This window comes from Schistocerca nitens, chromosome 1 (assembly GCF_023898315.1).
Source record: "Schistocerca nitens isolate TAMUIC-IGC-003100 chromosome 1, iqSchNite1.1, whole genome shotgun sequence".
Taxonomy (NCBI): domain Eukaryota; kingdom Metazoa; phylum Arthropoda; class Insecta; order Orthoptera; family Acrididae; genus Schistocerca; species Schistocerca nitens.
This window is the reverse complement of record NC_064614.1, coordinates 403,271,289-403,297,906: the sequence shown is the minus strand read 5'-3', so window position 1 is coordinate 403,297,906 and position 26,618 is coordinate 403,271,289. Positions and strand designations below refer to the sequence as shown.

The following is a 26,618-nucleotide window of genomic DNA, read 5'->3' as shown; positions in this document are numbered from 1 at the left end:
CACCAAAGATGACCCAAGTCAGAGCTATCGATAGTGAGACTATGAATTCGCAGGTGAGGCAGCATCGACTCTGTTCCTCTGTTTTTTGACAAGGGAGAGAGCCGTATTACAAACAGAGTTTAAACAGAAACCTCCATCCCTGTTAACGAGGTTGCTCGCTAATTTAATCTTAACTGCCTCCCTAATGACACTGTCCCAATAGCTGGACGTGCATGCCAATATCTCGGTGTTATTATATAACATGGGGTGACCAGTATCCAAACAATGTTCGGCAATAGCAGATCTATTTGGCTGCTGTAATCGTGTGTGCCGTTTATGCTCAGTACATCTGTCCTCCACGGTCCTGATAGTTTGACCAATATATGTCATGCCGCAGCTACAAGGAATACGATATACACCCGCCTTACGCAGTCCAAGATCATCCTTAACGGAACTCAAAAGTGCTCTAATTTTAGATGGAGGTCGGAAAACACATTTCACATCGTATTTCCGTAAAACACGACCGGTCTTATTAGACGTGTTTCCTACGTAAGGCAAAAAGGCAGTAGACTTAGGTGTTGACTCAGAATTATCATCAATCACCCGATGTACAGTTGGTCGATAGCGCAACGCACGTTCAATCTGTCTATCACTATAACCATTTTGACGAAATGTAACTTCAAGATGGGACAGCTCAGCTGGCAAAGTCTCAGCGTCAGAAACGACATGTGCCCTGTGTACCAAGGTACGAAGTACCCCTTCACGCTGAGCAGTGTGTGTGTGTGTGTTATCTTTCCTGCCTCTGTCGGAGAACCGAGGTATTAAATTTGCATGTACGCCGCCTGTCCGTTGCAGTTTGCCTTGAAAATGGCGGGGTGTTCTCCCGCCGAAATATCGGCGGTCGCTGAAAGTGTTACCTGGCTGAATTCCCGGAAGTTATTTGAAAGTTGTATACGCCAGGAGAAAGTCAGGTCTCACATTGTTTACCTCTACGGGGAGGAAATGTATCGGTGTTTACGTAAGTTGGATAAACTTCGTAGCTGTCGAGTTAGACTGCAATGTGCTTTGTCGTTTTTATTGAGGTGTCGTGATGAAAATCATGTCCCAACATTTGCTAAGGTTGTGCACCATATTAATTCTCCTGCCGCCAATCGTATCAAGCGACGTGCTGGCTTGGCTCTTGTTCGCGAAAGGATTCGTTTTACTCGTCGACGTTTGGATTCTGTTTCCAAAGAATTGTATCGTTTTCATATAATGGTTGCATCTGAAGTGTCTGATTTCACTTGGGATTGGTTGGACGGTTCCTCATGGACCCAAGCTGACCGGGAGTACAACTCCGTTACTGCCCGGCATTTGGCAAAGTTTGAACGTTTTCATCGCGCGGAGTCAGATGTTATATCTCGACGTTGTGTGATAAATCTCACAGAGAAATCTTTTGACGACGCAACCTTATCCGTGCTAGGGAAGGGTTTAAATTTTGCACCCACTCCGAAGAATTTGCCGGTAGTTGATTTTATTAGTTCAATTGAACAGGCAGTTTGCAAACTACCTCCTGACGCTGCAGAGGAAGTTAGGAGGGAGGCATGCCGTGTTTTGACTAGGGCTCGTCCACCCAAGAGTAATGTAACAGCAGCAGAGAGGGCTGCTTTACGCTCTCTCAAAGTTGATCCCAGTATTGTTATTTTACCTGCTGACAAGGGCAATGCCACCGTTGTTTTAAATAAACATGATTATGTACAAAAGATGCAACGTTTACTATCTGATTCAGCGTATCGCAGAATCGATGCTGACCCCACGAAAAGTGTTGAGAGAAAGAGCAACAGCCTCCTGAAGAAAAGTGGTTTGTCGCAGGACACAATCAAGAGGCTTAACACCTATAGTGCCGTTCCCCCTAGGTTATATGGCCTTCCAAAGGTTCATAAGGAAGGGGTTCCTTACCGTCCTATAGTGAGTAACATCGGCGCTCCGACATATCGTGTATCCAAGCATCTTGCTTCTCTGTTGAGTCCACAAGTAGGACGGTGTGAACATCATATCAGGAACTCAGCTGATTTTTTACGTCGTTTGGAGGGACTGAGGCTGATTGACTCTGATATTTTAGTGAGTTTCGATGTGGTCTCTCTCTTCACTCGTGTTCCTGTCTGATTCGTTGCGGTTAATTGAAGCCAGGTTTGCTGCTGATTTAACTAATCTCTTTAGGCATGTGTTGACATCCACTTACTTTTTATTTAATGACCAGTATTACGAGCAGACAGATTGAGTTGCGATGGGTAGTCCGTTGTCTCCTGTGATCGCAAATTTATTTATGGAAGACTTCGAGAAACGTGCATTGGAGTCGGCGCCTTTAAAACCCGCCTGTTTCTTTAGATACGTTGACGATACCTTCGTTGTTTGGCCTCACGGTAGGGAGAATTTGAATGTCTTTCTAGAACATCTGAACTCGATCCACTCGAACATTCGTTTTACGATGGAGGTGGAAGAGGATGGTTGCCTTCCCTTTCTCGACGTGTTGGTTAGGAGGAAGGATGATGGATCATTGGGACATGCAGTTTACAGGAAACGTACTCACACCGACTTGTACTTACAAGCTAATACACTCCTGGAAATGGAAAAAAGAACACATTGACACCGGTGTGTCAGACCCACCATACTTGCTCCGGACACTGCGAGAGGGCTGTACAAGCAATGATCACACGCACGGCACAGCGGACACACCAGGAACCGCGGTGTTGGCCGTCGAATGGCGCTAGCTGCGCAGCATTTGTGCACCGCCGCCGTCAGTGTCAGCCAGTTTGCCGTGGCATACGGAGCTCCATCGCAGTCTTTAACACTGGTAGCATGCCGCGACAGCGTGGACGTGAACCGTATGTGCAGTTGACGGACTTTGAGCGAGGGCGTATAGTGGGCATGCGGGAGGCCGGGTGGACGTACCGCCGAATTGCTCAACACGTGGGGCGTGAGGTCTCCACAGTACATCGATGTTGTCGCCAGTGGTCGGCGGAAGGTGCACGTGCCCATCGACCTGGGACCGGACCGCAGCGACGCACGGATGCACGCCAAGACCGTAGGATCCTACGCAGTGCCGTAGGGGACCGCACCGCCACTTCCCAGCAAATTAGGGACACTGTTGCTCCTGGGGTATCGGCGAGAACCATTCGCAACCGTCTCCATGAAGCTGGGCTACGGTCCAGCACACCGTTAGGCCGTCTTCCGCTCACGCCCCAACATCGTGCAGCCCGCCTCCAGTGGTGTCGCGACAGGCGTGAATGGAGGGACGAATGGAGACGTGTCGTCTTCAGCGATGAGAGTCGCTTCTGCCTTGGTGCCAATGATGGTCGTATGCGTGTTTGGCGCCGTGCAGGTGAGCGCCACAATCAGGACTGCATACGACCGAGGCACACAGGGCCAACACCCGGCATCATGGTGTGGGGAGCGATCTCCTACACTGGCCTTACACCACTGGTGATCGTCGAGGGGACACTGAATAGTGCACGGTACATCCAAACCGTCATCGAACCCATCGTTCTACCATTCCTAGACCGGCAAGGGAACTTGCTGTTCCAACAGGACAATGCACGTCCGCATGTATCCCGTGCCACCCAACGTGCTCTAGAAGGTGTAAGGCAACTACCCTGGCCAGCAAGATCTCCGGATCTGTCCCCCATTGAGCATGTTTGGGACTGGATGAAGCGTCGTCTCACGCGGTCTGCACGTCCAGCACGAACGCTGGTCCAACTGAGGCGCCAGGAGGAAATGGCATGGCAGGCCGTTCCACAGGACTACATCCAGCATCTCTACGATCGTCTCCATGGGAGAATAGCAGCCTGCATTGCTGCGAAAGGTGGATATACACTGTACTAGTGCCGACATTGTGCATGCTCTGTTGCCTGTGTCTATGTGCCTGTGGTTCTGTCAGTGTGATCATGCGATGTATCTGACCCCAGGAATGTGTCAATAAAGTTTCCCCTTCCTGGGACAATGAATTCACGGTGTTCTTATTTCAATTTCCAGGAGTGTAGTTGTCACCATTCGGCTCAGCGTGAAGGGGTACTTCGTACCTTGGTACACAGGGCACATGTCGTTTCTGACGCTGAGACTTTGCCAGCTGAGCTGTCCCATCTTGAAGTTACATTTCGTCAAAATGGTTATAGTGATAGACAGATTGAACGTGCGTTGCGCTATCGACCAACTGTACATCGGGTGATTGATAATAATTCTGAGTCAACACCTAAGTCTACTGCCTTTTTGCCTTACGTAGGAAACACGTCCAATAAGATCGGTCGTATTTTACGGAAATACGATGTGAAATGTGTTTTCAGACCTCCATCTAAAATTAGAGCACTTTTGAGTTCCGTTAAGGATGATCTTGGACTGCGTAAGGCGGGTGTATATCGTATTCCTTGTAGCTGCGGCATGGCATATATTGGTCAAACTATCAGGACCGTGGAGGACAGATGTACTGAGCATAAACGGCACACACGATTACAGCAGCCAAATAGATCTGCTATTGCCGAACATTGTTTGGATACTGGTCACCCCATGTTATATAATAACACCGAGATATTGGCATGCACGTCCAGCAATTGGGACAGTGTCATTAGAGAGGCAGTTAAGATTAAATTAGCGAGCAACCTCGTTAACAGGGATGGAGGTTTCTGTTTAAACTCTGTTTTGAATCCGGCTCTCTCCCTTGTCAAAAAACAGAGGAACAGAGTCAATGCTGCCTCACCTGCGAATTCATAGTCTCACTATCGATAGCTCTGACTTTGGTCATCTTTGGTGGCACTAGTGTTCAGTGTGTGTGTGTGTGTGTGTGTTATCTTTCCTGCCTCTGTCAGAGAACCGAGGTATTAAATTTGCATGTACGCCGCCTGTCCGTTGCAGTTTGCCTTGAAAATGGCGGGGTGTTCTCCCGCCGAAATATCGGCGGTCGCTGAAAGTGTTACCTGGCTGAATTCCCGGAAGTTATTTGAAAGTTGTATACGCCAGGAGAAACTCAGGTCTTATAAGCGCATGGTCAACCAATACGTCAGGGGCCACTTTGTAGGTTTTTTACAGAACATTTATAAAATATCGATAGCTAGAAGTAATATCACTACACAAAAGAAACAGGCTTTACGGTATTAGCCCATGATACAGTATATTAAACATTTCAGCGTCAGATTAAAATACTCAAACAACAAACACTACACTCAGTAGCCTGGACAGTATCAAAGCAATCCTTCCAAACATTGTAGAAGTTTACATATTCAATTACCAAACAATGAAGAAGGTACAATTAGAAAGGACGAGATAACTTCGTGAAAGTAAGAAATATTTTCAGTAATTTTAAGCAAGATACCAGTACTGTCACTAAGAAAATTTTGCTGTTGGACAATCCTAGGTCCCTCTGGACGACGATAGATGATGTACGTGCTATTAGATTCAAAACACAGCGTGTACATGGGTTCCTTGGAGGGAAGGTATGTTAGGACATATTGTCGGCCGATGACGAAGTGATTAGTGGTGAACTGGGATACAATGTTGCCACTAGAGCCTTGCAGTCTTAGTATTGCACCGCTGCAACTGTCAATTGTTTGCTATATGAAGACAACAGAAATGCTGCAGTTGAAGAAAATGCAGTCAGCTATGCTGTAGTTCACACAGTGAAGGTGTTGAAGATACACCTTGGATATGTTCAAATGGTTCAAATGGCTCTGAGCACTATGGGACTTAACTTCTGAGGTCATCAGTCCCTTAGAACTTAGAACTACTTAAACCTAACTGACCTAAGGACATCACACACATCCATGCCCGAGGCAGGATTCGAACCTGCGACAGTAGCGGTTGCGCGGTTCCTGACTGTAGCGCCTAAAACCGCTCAGCCACTCAGGCCGGCCCTTAGATATGTGTTCGCCGTGCTCAGACTCATAATATACTCATTGCAAGTGAACAAAAACAAGTGCACTGTAACAGATAACAATAACAGAAGTCAAGAAGTTCCCACATCAGACAAAAATAAGCCCATTTCAAACACCACACTAATGCAGTACTGTAGCAAGATCTACTTGGACCTTTATATAAACCATAGGCCATAGAACGCATCTGTATCGAATGCAGTTGTCACATTTCTAACAAAATGTATTCAGAGTAAAAAATATCCCTCTTACGAAATAAACTGATTGACAGTAAGCTAAAGTGGATCAAACATTGTGACTGTGTGCTTTTATCGATCACTTTATTCTGGTGATATAAGGCTGGAGCTTTTCAGAGAAAACTGATAAAAATCGCCCATGTATTTCTAGGTGGTGGTGTAGTATTAGGGCAAATTTCAACTTACCAGCGACAGACAGGGAAGACCAAGTGATTAGAGTGGGTGTTAGAGACAGAGGTCCGTGTAACATTTCTGCCATTGTCTTAGATGAAAATTAGCTTGAGCAGTTACAATGAGAACCTCTTGGTGAAGGTAACATTTTAGATCTGCTGGTTACATATAGCCAAAACTTTTCGACCCTGTTAATGAACAGGAAACCAATGGCCAAAAGGCCATTATTGCATGACTAACTATTGGTGTCAGTAAGGATATTAAGAAAGGTAGGAACACATTTCTTGCCACAGTGGTAACACCGGTTCCTGTCAGATCACCGAAATTTAGCGCTGTCTAGGTTGGTTAGCACTTGGATGGGTAACCGTCTTGGCTTGTCCAGCGTTGTTGGCAAGCGGGTAGCATTCAGCCCTTGTGAGGCCAATTGAGGAGCTACGTGATTGAGAATTAGCGGCTCCAGTCACGAAAACTGAGGACGACCGGGAGACCAGTGTGCTGTCCACATGTCTCTCCATATCCGCATCCAGTGAGGTCTTTCTTCAGTGGATGACACAGTGGTCCGTCGGTACCTTTGGGTCTTCTGAGGCCTGACCGGAAGGAGTTTAATTCAGGAAAATATTCTGCTTACTAAGTGCTACAAGAAACAGGTTACTGGCACAGTTAACATCGTACAAGGGTGAATCAAATGAAAACCTTAAATATTTTTGCAGATATGGTACAAAGCTGTATCACTTTTCAACATAATCTCCCCCCACTCTCAAAGCAAGTCCTCCAGCGCTTACAAAGCACATAAATTCCTTTAGAAACAAAATATTGTGGTAGTCCGTGCAACCACTCATGCACCGCGTGGCGTACCTCTTCATCAGAACGGAACTTCTTTCCTCCCATTGCGTCTTTTAGTGGTCCAAACATATGGAAATCACTTGGGGCAAGGTCTGGTGAGTATGGTGGCTGAGGAAGACACTCAAAATGCAGGTCTGTGATTGTTGCAACTGTTGTATGGGCAGTGTGAGGCCTTGAATTGTCATGTTGCAAAAGGACACCTGCTGACAGCAATCCACGTCGCTTTGATTTGATTGCAGGCCGCAGATGATTTTTTTAGGAGATCTGCGTATGATGCACTGGTGACAGTGGTCCGTCTAGGCATGTAATGCTCCAAAATGACGCCTTTTCCGTCCCAAAAGAGAGTCAGCATAACCTTCCCTGCTGATGTTTCTGTTCTAAACTTCTTTGGTTTTGGTGATGAGGAATGGCGCCATTCCTTGCTCGCTCTCTTCGTTTCCGGTTGGTGGAAATGAACCCAGGTTTCGTCCCCAGTAACGATTCTTGCAAGGAAGCTATAACCTTCTCGTTCAAAGAGCCGAAGAAGTTCTTCACAAGCATCAACACATCGTTCACTCATTTCAGGAGACAGCTGCCGCGGCACCCATCTTGCAGACACTTTGTGAAACTGGAGCACATCATGAGGTGTGCTGACCCATGACTAATCTGTAAATATACTGCAATGTCAACCAGTGTCACTCGGCGGTTTTGCTTCACTATGGCTTCAACTGCTGCCATGTTCTGTGGACCTGGACGAGGAGCATCTTCCACTGAAGTCACACCATTTGCGAACTTCCTACTCTATTCGTAGACTTGCTGCTGTGACAAACATGCATCACCGTACTGAACCTTCATTCGTCGATGAATTTCAATAGGTTTCACACCTTCACTGTGCAAAAACCCAATAACAGAACGCTGTTCTTCCCTGGTGCAAGTCGCAAGTGGGGCGGCCATCTTTGCACTGACACTGCAACGGTATGTGTGCATCTGCACTATGCTGCCATCTACAGGCCATTCTGCACGCTATTTGTAGCACGCTTACCAACTTACAGGATAACGGCGCGAAATATCGATTTGTTATTACAAATTTAAGGTTTTCATTTGACTCACCCTCATACAATAGAGGAGAAGCAGCATGTTGCATTTGGGACAGGGCCTCAGTGGGGCAGATAGTTAACAGCTCCTGCTGTTGCTGTTTTGTACATAATAGCTGACTTTACAATTACAAATAAATTCTTATTTAATAAAATTAAAATAACTCCGTTACATAAACACAAGCTTAACGAAGTTATTTCGTCGGCTCACGTAAGAGAACACGACAGCAACTGCTGCGAAGGTATAGCCTGACTGTAAACCGTAAAGCGAGCAGCGCTCTTGGTGGAGGAAGTTACTTTTCAGGAAGGAATGCTACAGCTACGGTACAGAATGACTAAGAAAAGTATCAGTGTCCCCTCAGGCAATGTAGGTTAGTGTGCAGAGGTTTACTTATATTCTTTCCATATGCCTTTCTTGTGTTTGTGTTATTAGTAACTCATATCTACGGCGATCTACCTTCCCTCACGTTTCTACCCTCGATCCCCTCCATCTCCTATCTGTTACACCCTCAGAACACAATAATAATTTATCCCTTAATACTTTATCCCTTAATACAGCTCTGCTCCACTTAGATGTGGTATACATACATAATATTTGTTATTAACCCACTTCATTTAACATTAAACATTAATTTTATGCCACTGTTAAAAACATTGCTTTTTAATATTTTGCGATTTTTCATCCCTTCAAGGCGATAACTTAGCACTACAGAAAAACATCTACACCTACAGCTGCAAGATTACTCTGTAATTCACAATTATGTACCTGGAAGAGGGTTTACCGAACGACCGTTAAGCTACTTCTGTACCGTTCCACTCAAAAACAGCGCGCGGGAGTAATGACCACTTAAATCTTTCCGTGCAAGCTGTGATTTCTCTTACATTATTTTGGTGATCATTTATCCCTGTGTAGGTGGGCACAAATAAAATATTTTCACAACCTGAGGAGAATGTTGGTGGGTGGAATTTCATGAGAAGGTCCTGTCGCAGCGAAAACGCCTTTGTTTCAACGATTGCCACCCCGATTCCTGAATCATACCCGTGGCACTCTCTCCCCTGTTTCACGATAACACAAAACATCCTGCCCTTCTTTGAACTGTTTAGACGTCTTCGTCAATCCTATCTGATGCGGATGCCACGCCACACATCAATACTCCAGAAGAGGACGGACGAGTGTAGTGTAAGCCGCCTCCTTAGGAAACACGTCTCGTTTTCTAAGTGTTCTACCAATAAATCGCAGTCTTTGGTTTGCTTTTCCCACAACATTATCTACGCTATCATTCAAATTTAAGTTATTTGTAACTGTATTCCTTAAGTACTTAGCTGAGTTTACAGCCTTTATATTTGTGTGATTTATCGTGCAACTCAAATTTAGCGGATTCTTTTTAGTGCTCATGTGGACGACTTCATACTTTTCATGATTGGAGTCAATTGCCACTTTTTCAGCATACGGATATCTTGTCTACATGATTTTGCAATTATTTTTGATCATCTAATGACTTTACATCACGGAGAATGGTAATATCATCTGCAACTAATCTAAGAGGGACTGCTCATATTGTTTACGTGCATCAGGAACAACAGAAGGTCTGTAACACTTCCTCGGGGAACGACAGATGTTACTTCTGTTTTACTAAATGAATTTCCGTCAATCATTAAGAAATGTGACCTTTCTGGCAGGAAATCACGAAACTAGTCACACAACTGAGACGATACTTCCAAGCATAAACTTTAATTAGAAGTCGTTTGTGAGGAACGGTGTCAAAAACTTCCTGGAAATCTAAAAATACGGAATCAATTTGACGTCCCCCGTCGATAGTATCATTTCTTCGTGAAAGAAAGATATTTTCTAAATCCGTGTTGGCTATTCATCAATAAATCATTTTCTTTGTGGTGATCCATGACGTTCGAGCACAGTATATGTTCCAAAATTACTGCAAATCGACATTAGTAATATGGGTGAGTGTAATTCACCGGATTAATATGTTTCCTTTCTTGGGCATTAATGTAATTTGCACAACTTTCCAGTCTTTGAGCACAGATCTTTCTACGAGTTAGCAGTTGTATATGATCGCTAAGTGTGGAGCTATTGTATCGGCATACTACGGAAGGAGCCTGCCTGGTAGACATTCTGCACCAGAAGCCTCGTCTTCTTACGTCTTTTAAGCTGCTTAAGGGTCTTTTTTTGTACGAAATGTAATGCAGTTTAATTGTGACACATTTTCGTTAGCAACGGCGGTTTTCGTGTTATTGAAGAAAAACATGAAAACTGACCTTTAAACGCCCACTCCCCTCCATATCAATGCTGACATCCCACCGATGAGGAATTTTAGTATGTTGCTCATGACACTCCCTTTACGGCTGTACAATAATTTGCGATTACACGAATTTTTTTCCCATTTTCGTTCGTTGACTGGATTAACGGATAGTAAGCTTTCAGAGGGACAGAAAATCTACGCTTGTGTTCGAGACCAGAGCCACATCTCAAAGAATAGAATGCTAAAAATACAGGCGTACGATGTGCGCCAAAAAATTGGTAAACAAGAAGAATGATCAGTCAGAGACAAGAACTGTGATATATGGAGAACAATTTTAGCTTGAACACGAGGAATATATTGCTAAGTAAGAGATCGTGATTCGACATGTTCTACCAGCAGCGTTTAGGGGGCAAGATAAGGCACACCTTTACAGAGAGATTTAACAAACGTGACAAGGACCATAGAAGCTGTCTAAATTTGAGGTCAACATGCAGCAGACTGTAGTTGACACTAGAGCAGAAAAGGAAATCGATGAAAAACTGTCGAAAAACAGGCTGGCGTAGAATGATTTTTGCCATTAGCTAATTCAAAATGTAGGCGAATTTGTTAAGGCTGCCGAAAGAAGATTAGTAAAGTTGCCAAGAGAGGAAATAGAAAAAATCGAAGTCTGAATTGACTGGGAACTAGGAACGATTCGAGAAAGGGGCTTGTTAGTTAGTCCCATGCACACATCGGCAAAGTGGTTGTGCAAGATGTTCCATATAACCACAGATAATACGTAAGGAACTGAGCTACAAGCAGGAGTGAGGGTGAAAATGCAAAGGTGAGGCACATTAAGCTGATCATTCCAACAATAATTGCCTGTATGACAGTGAGCCAAGTGAAGTTGGACACTGCAAGACGCGAACTTTTTTCTCCATACGTGCACCTTAAATAGATACACATACAACCCTCAGCACTAACGTCAGTCTTCTGCATGTCAGCCAGCTTCATGGAGAGACGACACTTGGTAGCTAACCGCATTCCAGTGCGCACACAGCACTATGTAACGTTGGTTCCCATTAGATGGCACCACCTTTTGATAACTAGCGGAACTAATTACGGAGAAATGTAAATGGTTAATGCGTATTATGACAACTTTATTTTAGCTCTGATTCACACTGAAAACTACACTACTGGCCATTAAAATTGCTACACCAAGAAGAAATGCAGATGATAGACGGGTATTCATTGGACATATATATTATACCAGAACTGACGTGTGATTACATTTTCACGCAATTTGGGTGCATAGATCCTGAGAAATCAGTACCGAGAACAACCACCTCTGGCCGTAATAACGGCCTTAAAACGCCTGGGCATTGAGTCAAACAGAGCTTGGATGGCGTGTACAGGTACAGCTGCCCATGCAGCTTCAACACTATACCACAGTTCATCAAGAGTAGTGACTGGCGTATTGTGACGAGCCGGTTGCTCGGCCACCATTGACCAGACGTTTTCGATTGGTGAGAGATCTGGAGAATGTGCTGGCCAGGGCAGCAGTCGAACATTTTCTGTATCCGGAAAGGCCCGTGCAGGACCTGCAACATGCGGTCGTGCATTATCCTGCTGAAATGTAGGGTTTCGCAGGGATCGAATGAAGGGTAGAGCCACGGGTCGTAACAAATCTGAAATGTAACGTCCACTGTTCAAAGTGCCGTCAATGCGAACAAGGGGTGACCGAGACGTGTAACCAATGGCATCCCATACCATCACCCTGGGTGATACACCAGTATGGCGATGACGAATACATGCTTACAATGTGCGTTGACCGCAGTGTCACTAAACATGGATGCGACCATCATGATGCTGTACACAGAACCTGGATGCATCCGAAAAAATGACGTTTTGCCATTCGTGCACCCAGGTTCGTCGTTAAGTACACCATCGCAGGCTCTCCTGTCTGTGATGCAGCGTCAAGGTTAGCCGCAGCTATGGTCTCCGAGCTGTAGTCTATGCTGCTGCAAACGTCGTCGAACTGTTCGTGCAGATGGTTGTTGTCTTGCAAAAGTCCCCATCTGTTGACTCAGGGATCGGGACGTGGCTCCACGATCCGTTACAGCCATGCGGATAAGATGCCTGTCATCTCACTGCTAGTGATACGAGGCCGTTAGGATCCAGCACGGCGTTCCGTATTACCCTCCTGAACCCCCGTATTACCTTCCTGAACCCACCGATTCCATATTCTGCTAGCAGTCATTAGATCTCGACGAACGCGAGCAGCAATGTAGCGATACGATAAACCTCAATCGCGATAGGCTACAATCCGACCTTTATCAAAGTCGGAAACGTGATGATACGCATTTCTCCTCCTTACACGAGGCATCACAACAACGTTTCACCAGGCAACGCCGGTCAACTGCTGTTTGTGTATGAGAAATCGGTTGGAAACTTTCCTCATGTCAGCACGTTGTAGGTGTCGCCACTGGCGCCAACCTTGTGTGAATGCTCTGAAAAGCTAATCATTTGCAACTCGCAGCATCTTCTTCCTGTTGGTTAAATTTCGGGTCTGTAGCACGTCATCTTCGTGGTGTAGCAATTTTAATGGCCATTAGTATATTAAACTGTGGGTAATAAACATCAACAGTTAATAAGTACAATGTAGGGAAATGAAGTCCCAGGACAGAGCGTAGGGGAACGATGCGGGAGACCTGCACCGCCGTACTGGGCAAGGTCCAAATGGAGTTGGTTTGCCTGTGCTTTCCTTCAACCGTAATGAGGATGAATGATGATGATGAAAACGACATAACAACACCCAGTCATCTCGGGGCAGGTAAAAATCCCTGTTCCCGTTGGAAATCGAACGCGAGACCCCGTGCTCGGGAAGCGAGAAAGCTACCGCGAGACCACGAACTGCGGGCAGTAGAATGTATAGAGATAATGAAAGGTAAATACTGTATTTGTAAAAGCTTGAAGTTATGTGTGTGAGAGCGTCTTGCTATAAAATTGCTAGGATACACTATAAGACTAACTTCGCACGCCACATACACGCGAGAAATTTGGGAAATCTACGAACGAGGAGCATATTGCGAGCATACCGTTACGTAGATCATTTGTATTTCGTTCGAGTTGAGTGAGAACTACGATGCAGCCGCAAACAGCGGCCTGCGGACACAGTGCTGTCTTCAAATGCTCATTCTATATTGTTTTCAAATTGTGGAGAGATTTTAACACAACACGATGATAACTCATTGATAACCAATATTGTAGGATAGATCCATCGGCTGAAGATACACAGCCGGTTCCAATTAATTTGCGATTCATTAGAGAAGAATTGTTGGAACTGGGAAGAAATGGGTTGTGTGATAATTGTTCTGTACGATGGAAGCAGAAAGAAAAGATCTCGTAAGTTATTAGTTATCTGGAGTTCTGTGATGCGGTTACTGACGGCTTCAGTACTGGTGAACTACACTTCCAAGATTAGTAGTTTCGGTATATGATCTGTGTCGGCTGTTTTTCTTCGTAACAATAATGTATTAAAACTTTAATGGGTATTTTCCCGTATTGATTTTTATTCCTAATGATTACTTAAAAATTAGTCTCATTTTCGTTACTCCACAGTTTATTATACTATTTTTTGTGAATGTTAAATTAACAAAGTATATTATCCATTGAATGCAAGTAATAAACGATTATCGAGCTGAAATAAGGTTTATCTTAAAGCAGACTTAAGTGTCTAATGAAGCTACAGCAACTACGGTACAACAAAAAGGTAACGGTTTGTATTATAACATGATGTGAATTCAAGCTGTGGTGAAATCATTGAAAGTTAATACTGATTGTGCGCTACATAAATTTTACACAACAGACAGTACATTTGTTTGTAATATTTTCTTATTGCTCTAACGTAAGTTATTACTACTAGCACAAAGATATACAGAGGTTGCATTTGTTTATGTGTTTTTGACGTAAGATTGGTTCTCGCAAATAGCAGCCATCACATCAAACATTGTGCCTTCTGTACAAAGTGACAGCCTTTCAAACAGAATTTTGCTTCTTGTGTTGCTGTGACAGTTGTTACCGAGTGTTTTCTTATGTACTGTTTTGCAATACGTATGATCATATCAAAGTAGTTACCATGTCAGTCCTGTGGATGTGTCACCAAATTCCTCTCAGAGTTCCAACTCGTACAAACTCGGCAATCATTAAAGTGACAAGCTCCTTTCCCTTCCCTTCTCATTGCAGACTGTTTAGAATTTTTACTATCTGATCTGCATATAACTGTTACAGTGTAGTGGTATATACGTGCTGTATTCACATTACAGCAAATGTTTAGATTAACTCAATGATTGACCGTCACCCGTAATGGGGGCATTACGGTCCTTTAGGCCATGGTCTGTGCAATATTGTTCTTAACTGGAAAGATGAGCCAGGGGAAGCTTCACACTTTGGTGTTTCTAGGCAAATATCAATATCTTATATCCGCCTTGAAATCGGAAAGCAAAAGATTAGCTACGTGATTAGATACTTGAAAGAAGAAGCTCTCGCTTGGAGATCAGTGGAAACAGAATTCTGTTACTCTCATGCACTAGAAAGAAAATTTCTCGGAACTTACAGGACATCACCTATGTAGAATGTACTTCGCTTGGAAATTCCCCAAGGCTGTCATTTTGACAGCTTCAAGGAATTTTTCAAAGGCCGTATAGTTAAAGTCAGCATCTCTACGTTCAGTTTAAACAGGAAACTGTGGTGTTGATGTCCACGTCAAAGTTTCCTGACGTTGTTTTACTACCAGATAGATATTTAATCCCTGTGGCGTTATAAATTTTGGACTTATTAATCTTCATGAGTCACAGTGGTTGAAAATCATAACCAGTATTCAGGTCCACAGAAAATGGAAATGGCCATTGGCGAAAACACAAGATGATGAATGCTAGTAGACAAGGAAGGTGTGCCTGTAGTCGGAACGGAATGTATCCTAGTGCCCCGGACCATGTGACGCGACGTGCATACGTGGACGAGAGAGAAAGAACCGTAAGTAACGAAGATCAAATCTGTCGTACACGAGAAATGCTGAAGACAAGCAAATGGACGCTGTAGTTGGCCTTTGCTTTTAAAGACTGATCACTAGAAGTAAACATGCAGAATTTTCTGATAAGGTCCAGAATTTCCCTACTTAGTAATTTGTCATTCGTTGTTTACTGAGTTTGGTCAATTTATTAGAGCAATGGGAGCAAATGATAAAACTACCATGGGCATACACAATTAGAAAGAGGCAATTATCCCAGTCTCTACAGACTCGTCCTATCTTACAAAAATAAGAGACTGAGGTATTACCTGTAGGTAATTAGTATTATATTTAAAAAAGAGCCTAATGTGAGGCATTAGTGTTACGTTAAATGTTAGTAAGACAAGTAATTCGTTGAGAGTGTTAGTAATTTTATAATCGTAGTACGTGTTTCCAAAACGTTTTTCTTTTTTTCAGGAGGGCGCCATGAAACGAAATTAAATACAAATTGAAACAAAATAAAAAACATAACAGAAAAATCTAGATTGGAACAAAACAAAACAAATCACATCAATATGAAAAGGTAATTTGGGAAAAAATAACAGTATAGGTAATAATATACAATAACATGAAAGAATGCAATTAAATATCGAGGAGAATATTACTAAGGGAAGAAAGCGATTGTTTGGAACAATTACTGTGACAGTGACCCCAGGTTTTGCATAGTACAGTCTTTGGAGTAGTTCCCTTTCCAAGAAGGAGTTGGTGGGAATGCATTAGAAGCCATCAATTTGAAACACCATTCGATAGGGAGTAATGAAAGGGGACAAGCAAACACAGTGATTACTGTCTGACTAAACTGAAAATGGTAAAATGGGTTTGAGACAGGGGTCCAGACTTAAACAGTACTTCTTTGAGGCGCCATCTACCTGCTTAGCTGAGCAGTCAGTGCGCCTGATGTCATGCGACCTACCTGTGTTAAATTTCTAGTACTACCATGGTTTTTTCTTGATTGGAGGGCAGTAAGGGGGTGCACTCAACACCGTCAGTGCAACTTAGGAGCAACTCCAATGAGAAATAGCGGTTCCAAGGTTTGGTAAGTTGAAAATGGCCGTGAGAGCGGTGTGCTGACCTGACGTCCTTCTTATCGTATTCAACGAATATTACCGAGGATGATACGCCAGTCGGTCACCATTGCTTTGCCTTCTGGAGCTGGTTCACGATCATGTGTGCGACCGTGTGTGATTTTGTTTGTTTGTTTGTTTGTGTGTGTGTGTGTGTGTGTGAGAGAGAGAGAGAGAGAGAGAGAGAGAACAGAAGAGAAGAGAGAGTGTCCTCGCTAGAGCATATGAATGTAAAACAGTATTACATACCATACATGCTGAAATGACTCGTTGACAAGGGAAAGCCATTTTCTTTTGCCCACTGGCAAGCTTCTGTTTTTCAGCAAAATGTTGACACAGTCGTTCTAGGAACAGTTTCTCCTCTTTGACACTCTCCTCAAGCTGTGCAACTGAAATAAAATAAAACATTCAAATCCTTGTATTTCATTATGTCACTGATTTATATCCCCACAACGTAATTTAGAAAGAGAAAACACCCCAGAAAACAGGGATCACGATTTATGTATGTGCATTACCGTTAGAGATACATGAGGTTAAATATCAATTTTGAATTATGTAATGAAAAGGCGACTTTCTTTATATGACAGTAAGATCATCAACATAGTTATTATCAAATAATAGCGGATAAATTATGTACAAAAATACTGATTGCATACCCTATCGGATTTATTAGTAGAGATTATTGAAATAGTGGAACTTACAGAGTAGTGGCTAGATGTCATAACTAAATAAACTTATTCTGTTGGGAGAAGCCTGTGCCCCGAAATTACCACCTACGAAAGGAGAGAAGAACTAGGAAAACAATATTTTCAAGAAACTTTAGTTTAAAGAATCCCTTATTTCATCTTATCTTCATGTGTTAGGTTGAAGCTGATATTCCCAGAAAAAATAAGCAACATTGTAAAAAATACTTGCACTCATTTTTATCTTGATTTAAACAATTTCCTATTAGACTGAAAATGAAATGTCGTGTGGCGAGGGTCTCCCGTCGGGTAGACCGTTCGCCGTGTGCAGGTCTTTCGATTTGACGCCACTTCGGCGACCTGCGAGTCGATGGGGATGAAATGATGAGGATTAGGACAACACAACATCCAGCGCTGAGCGGAGAAAATCTCCGACCCAGCCGGGAATCGAACCCGGGCCCTTAGGATTGACAGTCTGTCACGCTGACCACTCAGCTACCGGGAGCGGACTCCTATTAGACTAAGAAAATAATAGTCTTTGGCATAAATTTTGTTTCTCCAGTGCAGCATTTTCTATAGAGGGAAGCCACTTTAGGCGAATATTTTTGATGACATTTGATGATTGTTTCCTAGGTTTTCTTGTTTACGTGTCCGCCTCCTTAGCTGGGTGGTAACAGGTTTGCCTCCCATGCATTGCACGCGGGCTCCATTCCCGACCGGATTGGAAATTTTCTCCGCTTGTGGACTGGATATGGGTTTCATCATCATCATCACCATTTTATCATCAGCGACACGCCAGTAGCCCATGCCTCCCAGCCAAAAATGGCACGAAAAGACTTGCAGTACTTTTACCACCAGTGAAGGAGATTCTCGAAATATGCAGTCGCTACTGCTTCATCAGGATACGATGGGAAACCTCAAATGAATATTGCAAACCCTGCCAATAGAGTTTTCGCTCTGAAATACGTATCACTAATAAAAACTGAGTTACGAGTACAGACAGACGACTAATTTTACTCGTAAAATGTACATCTTTGCCTCACTGTGTGCCACATATAACCATTTTGGAGCAATTAAAGTATTTTAGAAATATACCAGTTCTTATTTTGAATGTAGTGGAGGATTTCATATTTGAAATGCTACTTCATTAACAGATATATTTTGTCATATTATTGGGTTTATTTTCATAACTTTTTCCCATAAGTACACGCATACCAAAGTTTACTTTTCTTATTGTTTGACACAGGCTAGTCTAGATTCAGAAGGTTACTACTTATTGGCATACACTCGTATCCTTAACACATCTCTTCTTTTACATACTGCTACAAAATGATGTAACGCGACCCACATTTTGTCTGTTTCACACACAGACAAGTCAACCACATTCTTAAAAAAATCGTTCAAATGGCGCTAAGCACTATGGGACTTAACATCTGAGGTCATCGGCTCCTTAGACTTAGAACTACTTAAACCTAACTAACCTAAAGACATCACACACAGCCATGCCCGAGGTAGGATTGGAACCTGCGACCGTAGCAGCAGCGCGGTTCCGGACTGAAGCGCCTAGAACAGCTCGGCCACAGCGGCTGGCAACCACATTCTTAGTCCCACGCATAAAAATATAAAACACCACGGACACCTACACTCACGTAAAGCACAGTGCATATGCATGCGCCAATTGGACAAAGCACCTACATAAAAAAAAAAACCTAGTACACAAGAGGTTACTAGGGAACAATTTAGAGAGACATATCGTGAATAATCATTTAAACTATTTCGTCGTTAGGAGAGACCACATAAATGTCGACGGTGTAAAGTAATCCAGTTGGGTACTCTGTTAGTGAACCAGACTGAATCCTGGTGATGCCAAGTTGTGTTAGTCTAACTCATTTGAACGACTGTACAAGTGCTTAAGTCCCACCTGTCCCCAACCTCGGTGTTGTGTGGACTTACAGTCGTGCGAGGGGTGCGCGCAACGACAAGCATATATAAACAGAACAATATTCACCAGTAACCAATCAGCCATTGTGCTGATATATAAAGAACGTTGTCCCCAACGGTTGCGTACATAGTCCTCGGTTATGCCTGTGTACTTACTCTCCTGTCGAAACTGGTGTAATCCACTTGTACCCAACAATGGACTTAAGTCACGAGTTTTGGTTAAAACGGAAGCAGCGGAGATTCGCGAGAAGAGTCTCTGATCATAAGGAGACGGTGAGTATGCAGATGACGTCGTGGGACTAGATGGCGAATTTAACGCAGGTATTCAGAGCTCATTTCTGACCTCTGCCATGCAGTATTTCCACACCGATCACTCCCTCCCGTCATAATAATCTGTCTCTCAACACAGCAGCAGATGCTCGTACATTCTGAATTGCATCCCACCTACCACGTAACTGTGAACTAATCACGATATCTAACCTCTAACACACATCACAGTTACGCTTCTCGACCTCGCGTCAAATATCAGGTGTCGTCGTTAATAGACAGCTTCATGCGATCAATGAACCGCCGCAAAGATAATGCACGCCAATGCAGCGTCACCAGCGGCGCCAGTGCAGATTGGCTTTGAGCCACACCTTCCGGAGTTGCGAGGCTCCATCTCCGGCTGGCGGTTATGAACATGGGCAAGCAAGGAGTTCAGCTGGGTGGAGTTCTGCTTGTTTCCAGTGGATGAATACACTGAATCCTCGCGCTTACATCAAATTAGAGTAAACTCAGTGTCGAATTGTGTCCTGTGGAAAAGAGTTAGCGGTAGATGCACTCAGAGCATTCAGAGTTCGCGAACTATAGATTTTCTGTCTCTCGCAGCTCAATGTTTTCGGCTGATTCTTTGTGTATTAGTGACAATGTGGAGTTGTATATATAGCGGAGAGCCAGGCAAAGTGTTCATGACGGGCAAAGTGGCTATTGGGGTCCTGGAAGGGGGGGTGCTGCCATCGCACGGGAAATGCTGTAAGTATTCTCCACTGGGGCCCACTCACCCAGCACGGGAAATGCTTTAAGTATTCTCCACTGGGGCCCACTCACCCCATGAAGTCTGCTTGCCGTGACGCTCCTTGGAGTGATTATAATTTTTGTGGATTTCAGTTATAGTTATGTAATATAAGTGGTCAGTTTCTGAAACGTGACTTACCTCTGTTCAATGAAATTGTGTTGAAAGTGTTGTATCTGTACTCCATAATCGAAATTTAGTTCTTGAATTTTGGTCTTGTTGTGAGAAAGTATACAGCTTTTGTGTAAAGGTGTCAATGCGGGCAAAGTAACCATCTCGGTGACAGCTTCTTGCTACTTTGTGTAGGGGGAAAACGTGAAAGCAGCGACCGAAAGACGGACTTCATGGCAATACTTACAGAAATTCCTTATGACAGAGACTTACAGGCAGCAAGTAAGGAAAGGGAAGGAAAATGAAATAAAAGCAAGGAAAGCTGTTCTCTATACATCTGAGAATTCCAGATGGCTTTAGTTTCCTAATGGTTCATGAAGCAGTATACCATCAGTTTGAAATGTTGTTTGTCATGTTACTTAGCAAGTCAGAAACCATTAATATGTGAATATAGAAAAAATTCACAAGTATCTGAACTTTGCTTTTCCGAGAGCAAAATAATATGTTAAAATGTCGCTCCAATTACACAGTCTCTGTTACGTACGTTGTGAGTACTATATAGGCCAAAACTTAGTCTTCCTTATATATAGCTCGTTACAATGAAATGAATACCCCTAGCTGCAAACAGGCGGTGATGTAAGTCAATGGGGAGTGTTGAAAATACGTGCCCCGACCGGGACTCGAACCCCGGATCTGTTGCTCTGGCAGACGCTCTATCCATCTGACCACCGAGGACACAGAGGATAGTGTGACTGAAGGACTTATCTCTGGCATGCCTCCCAAGGCTCACCGGCCATTTGACCACCTTCTTCTGTGCGGATGCACAAACAGTGCCCGAACTCTTTTGGGAATCGGCAAAAAGCCGCGAGTAATGAGTATAATGGGCAGGGGCACTATGAATATAGTGCGGGAAAATAAGTAGAGAAAGTGGGTCTCACAGGAGGCGTGCCAGAAATAAGTACCTCCAGTCGCACTATCGTCTCTGTCCTCGGTGGCTCAGATAGATAGAGCGTCTGCCATGTAAGTAGGCGATCCCGAGTTCGAGTCCTGTTCGGGGTACACATTTTCAACTGTCCCCATTGACTTTTATCATCGCCTGTATGCAGCTAGGGGTGTTCATTTCATTGTAACTTGGTCTTCCTCACGAGACATAACCTCAATATCACGTACGACCAACTCTAGCCTTCAGTTCATCTAGGCTGAAAGTTCACAAGCTTATTCAGGTACGCCAGTCGTCGTCGATTAGATCTTGTAGGGTTACTAAGTGGATGGCTACGTTTCACCTGCGGTTACACAGACTCCCAAATACTTTCTATGCGACTAAATCAGGTGTACAATGGTGCCCGACTGTTAGTCATATCAGGAACGTATGCCTGTCAACATGAATGTTGTCCTTTTGGAAGAAGAAGGTTTTCACAGCATATTCACCGCAAGTATGTAGGAAAGAGGGCAAGAAAGGGGACAGCACTTGGTCACCTAGACCATTGAAATAAACATCTTGATTAATGTTCAAGCAAACATGAATAAGTGGGCCCAAGGCATGTTACAGAAAACACCTCCAAAATATCACAGACCCACCTGTAGCCTGAACTACTCCACATACTCACTGCAGGGAACTCAGCATATTGCATCATTTTAGGGAGTTAGTGCATAACTTGGTAGCGTTTTTTGGTAAGTTTAATAAACACAAAAACCACACAGAGACTTTTAGTCATAAAGAATACATTCTCCTTCACTATTTACAACAGTGAGGCAACTTTTGGGTAAATTTTAGATTCCATGACTGTAGAAACCACTTGGTTTTGAGCCGAAGAACTCGTCGAGCCACTTTAGGAGTACAATTTCATCCGGAAAGGAAGTTTCTTGAAATTTGTTCCACAGTGAGCGTTAAAGATGAAAATCTGAGAAATCAAGACCAGGTGAATAAGGTCGGTGGGGAACTAATTCTGAACCCAGCTTCTGCATAGTGTTTTTTGTCAGTCTACTTTAATACGGCCGAGTGTTATCGCGGAGTAGCATCACTTCATGCAATCTACCGGGTCATTGTTCTTGGATTGCGTCTGCAAGACGTCTCAGTCGTTGACAATAAATGTCAGCACTCATTGTTGTACCTCGTGGAAGCAATTCGTAATACATCACACCAGATGCATAATATTACCTTTTGTGGATGCGATCAGGTCTTTGAATGGGGAGTTGCTGCTGTGTTTTGGCACAACCATTCCTTTCTTTTACTTACGTTAGCATACAGACACAATTTCTCTTCACCAGTAACGATGCAGGATAGGAATCGTCAGTTTTTGAACCTTCCCCACTGCATGCATAAGTTGCATGATAGTGGAATGACTACAGCTCATCAGATCTACAAGTTCTCGAGTACTGTGACGTGGATCATTGAGGAATAATGTGTTTAAATGATCTTCGTCAAACCCTGAATGTCTTCCTGAACGTGGAGAATCACTAATGCCAGCAGATCCTCCTTAAAATGAGAAGGCCGCGGGGAGTGACCGCGCGGTTCGAGACGCCATGTCACAGATTGCGCGGCCCCTCCCGCCGGAGGTTCGAGTCCTCTCTCGGGCACGGGTGTGTGTGTTGTTCTTTGCATAAGTTAGTTGAAATTAGTTTAAATAGTGTGTAAGTCTAGGGACCGATGACCTCAGCACTTTGGTCCCTTAGGAATTCACACACATTTGAAAAAACGAGAAAACCGTGCTATTGCCGTGCTCTTTCCAGTGGCATTATTCCCAGACACGGCGTAAATGTTTCTGGTTGCCTCCACTGTTGCCACCTTTCTACTGCATTCAAACAGAAAAATATCTCTCTACTGAGGTCAGACAAAAAAATATGTGGGAGATGTTCCGATTTTTCCACTTTGCACTCTATTTTCTAGCATCCACAGCTCCACTCACTACCTCCAAACGACAAAATAACACTGTGTGAACTCAAATAGCAAAGGTAAACTTCAAAAATAATGACAACCGATAAATAAACTCATAGCGACCGCGATACCATCATGCAAAACAGAAGCGTTACAAACTCATGCACCAACATAATAAAGGAAGCAAAATCGCGACTCTCTGCACCAATCTACGAGCCTCCAATACTTGTAATACTTGTAATATTGTATACTTTGAGATTATATCTATGCTGTATATGTAGAACTTAGGTTTTATGTAATTTTCATCATGATTCATATTTTTTCTGAAAATCACAATTTTAAATGGAATAAAAATTATGCCATAATGTTCAGCATTTGCTTTGAAAATATTATTAGTGAAAATGTTAATGGTATCTTCAGTGGATAGCAGTGGCAAAACCTGCTGGCTGAGTTCCACGGCCGGCTGGTGTGGCCGAGCGGTTCTAGGAACTTCAGTCTGGAACCGCGCGACCGCTACGGTCGCAGGTTCGAATCCTGCCTCGGGCATGGATGTGTGTGATGTCCTTAGGTTAGTTAGGTTTAAGTAGTTCCAAGTTCTACGGGACCGATGACCTCAGATGTTAAGTCCCAAAGTGCTCAGAGCCATTTCATTTTGCGTTCCTCGATATTACACGACACAACGCTCCCCGTGACGAGTGACAGACAGCAGCCCATTACATCCTAAGTACGGCGTTGGCTTCAGTATTTTTTATTTAATTATTTGCCTCCACTTTTTAGACAACGGCCTCCATAAAACATAAAACTGAAGTCAATGAGTAACAAAAAGAGATTCAGGCCCATGTTTAATATATACGAAAACTGTGTTTATGCTCAATACATAAAATCAATCTTTGTAAAAGTTGTATTAATTATTGTAATGTTACTTTTATATACCTCCATCAAGAACAGACATTCGGATTCAAAATGGATCGCTAGACACTGAAATCCGATACAACGTTCTTGAGTTAGATGGCAGACGAACTCTCATTCAGAAAATAACGCAAACTTTACCGAATTATAAATGGTAAAGTAGTAAATATTTAAGGGATAACTTCGTGAAAGTAGTTTTCTATCACAATAATTGACGGACGTAGAAGTTATTAACGATTTTAAAAAGTAGAGGTCAATAGACATTACTACGCTACCTACAGCGCTCCACAGCTACCAGCGCGCTTCTTTAAGAGTGGTGACTGGTATTTTGGATTGGATTGGATTGTTTGGGGGAAGAGGCCAAACAGCGAGGTCATCGGTCTCATCGGATTAGGGAAGGATGGGGAAGGAAGTCGGCCGTGCCCTTTCAAAGGAACCATCCCAGCATTTGCCTGAAGCGATTTAGGGAAATAACGGAAAACCTAAATCAGGATGGCCGGACACAGGATTGAACCGTCGTCCTCCCGAATGCGAGTCCAGTGTGCTAGGTGACTGTTATTGTGTCCAGCAGGCTTACGTTTAGTGATTAACAAATACGTATTTGCGTTAGTTTTGAGCTTTCTTTTGTAAGAAATTGCACTTCGTTTTCTTCACTCCTCGGTCTTTCACGAAATAATGCACTTTAAGAATTGCCCTCCTCGTCCACTTTCACCCTCCCCTCCCCCTGCAGATCCACAGTTCAGATAATGAGTATTGTCTTGTGTTGATAGGCAGAAGTACAGTGTATTTTGAACAAAAGTGCTAAAATAATGGAAAATATGAAAAACAGATAAAGCCAAATAATATGTACATATTACCCTACTGGCTGTGGACCATGGTGAGAGGGGTTTGCTCTCCACTCAACATCGAATTTTTACTAAGAATAAGTCGATTATTACTCCACCTCAGAAATTTCCACTGTAAATGTTTGAATTACTGGTCATATTTACATTAAATGGCCTTGTTATGTCATATTGAATATTCGCATAACTAAAGTGAGCCATTTGCGTAGCATGTTGTTTTCCTCCCGCCACTAAATGGATTGAAGAATGGGTGAATGGGGGGAGGGGTGGGGAAGGGCAGGATGGGAAATAAAATAACAAAGCAGCCAAGTTCCGTAAGTCGCCTTCATTATTATTTTACAGCAATGTTTATCACGTGCGCAAGAATAAATATTATCTGTCTCTTACTATTGAATTTTTATCAAGACACAAAGAAATTAAATTCATTACCTGCCAGTGGACATTGATTTATATTAACGGTACAATTTGAAAATTTGGGCCTGATCGGGATTGAAATCTAGATATCCTGCTTAGTAGCCTGAATGCGGACCACTACGCCATACCGTTACAGTGGTCACAACAACCACACACCACAAGTCTACTTCTCGTCAGCCCCCAATCTCCTCCAGTGCTGACGAGAAGTCACGAGTAATAAGGCTAATGAGCAGGGTCACTGCATCAATAGTGTGTGGTATAATTTGAGAATTTGGGTCTGAATGGAGACGTGCTATCGTAGTCCGTGCGGTTGTGCTGTCCAGTGCGTCCAGATGTCGTACTTGGAAATTTTTTGGAAATTTTTGGTAGGGTCTTATGGGACCAAACTACTTCGGTCATAGGTCCCTAAGCCTACACACTACTTAATCTAACTGAAACTAATTTACGCTATGGGCAACACACACAAACACACTCATGCCCGAGGGAGGACTCGAACATGCCCCATTGATATAAAGCAGTGCCCGCTTCCAGGTAATGTCTTCAATTCCTTTGTGTGTTTAATTTCATGTCCGAAAGAACAGAAGCCGCAATCGTGATTTATTATAGTTTGCTACGCATCTTCAATTGATTTTGTGTCTTTACGGATTTTGTAAGCCCATTGGGCTTTATGTAAGCATTAGATGAACACACTAGAGGTTTTTAACTCAACTGCAGTGTCAAATGCTCTGCACATCAAGCACAGATACAGTATGTGCAGTGAGAGTTATAGTTGTGACATGCAGCTGACTTGAAAAATTACGCTCACGTTACATAGTGAGTAAATGTGGTCACAGTGACAGTGGCACAGTAAACTCAGTTACCCTGTTGACGTTCGTATGGGCGTCTTAGTTTTTCAACGACTGACCCGTTTACTACTATGTGTAGTGTTACATATCAGTTTGTTAAAGTGATGTGTTGAAAAGGGTGTTCAGGACTGATGAATGATGATCGTCGACTACTCAAGCACATTTATTTAATGTAGTTCGGAAAGCGGGACACGGGTGTTGAGCATGGGGTTTTTCTGTACGTGCACGTTGATTGTGTGATAAGGAGTATGGCGTTACTACTGGACCAGGCTACGCTGGCGGGCGGCAAGCTTATCGCCGCACTTGATGCTCCTATTGTTTGCTCCATGCAGCGCCTGGGAGTTGCAGCGGCTACCGTGGCAGTAACGCCGGGAAA

The 26,618-nt window shown here is 43.4% G+C and overlaps 1 protein-coding gene across 1 annotated transcript in view; it reads right to left on the bottom strand.

The window, feature by feature from the left end:
• Positions 1-26,618, bottom strand: part of LOC126235851 (uncharacterized) — a 53,053-nt gene that overhangs the window by 6,826 nt on the left and 19,609 nt on the right. Inside the window, exon 4 of the mRNA XM_049944721.1 lies at positions 16,818-16,957. Coding sequence (XP_049800678.1) covers positions 16,818-16,957 — 140 coding nt within the window. The remainder of the gene's footprint in view (positions 1-16,817; positions 16,958-26,618) is intronic.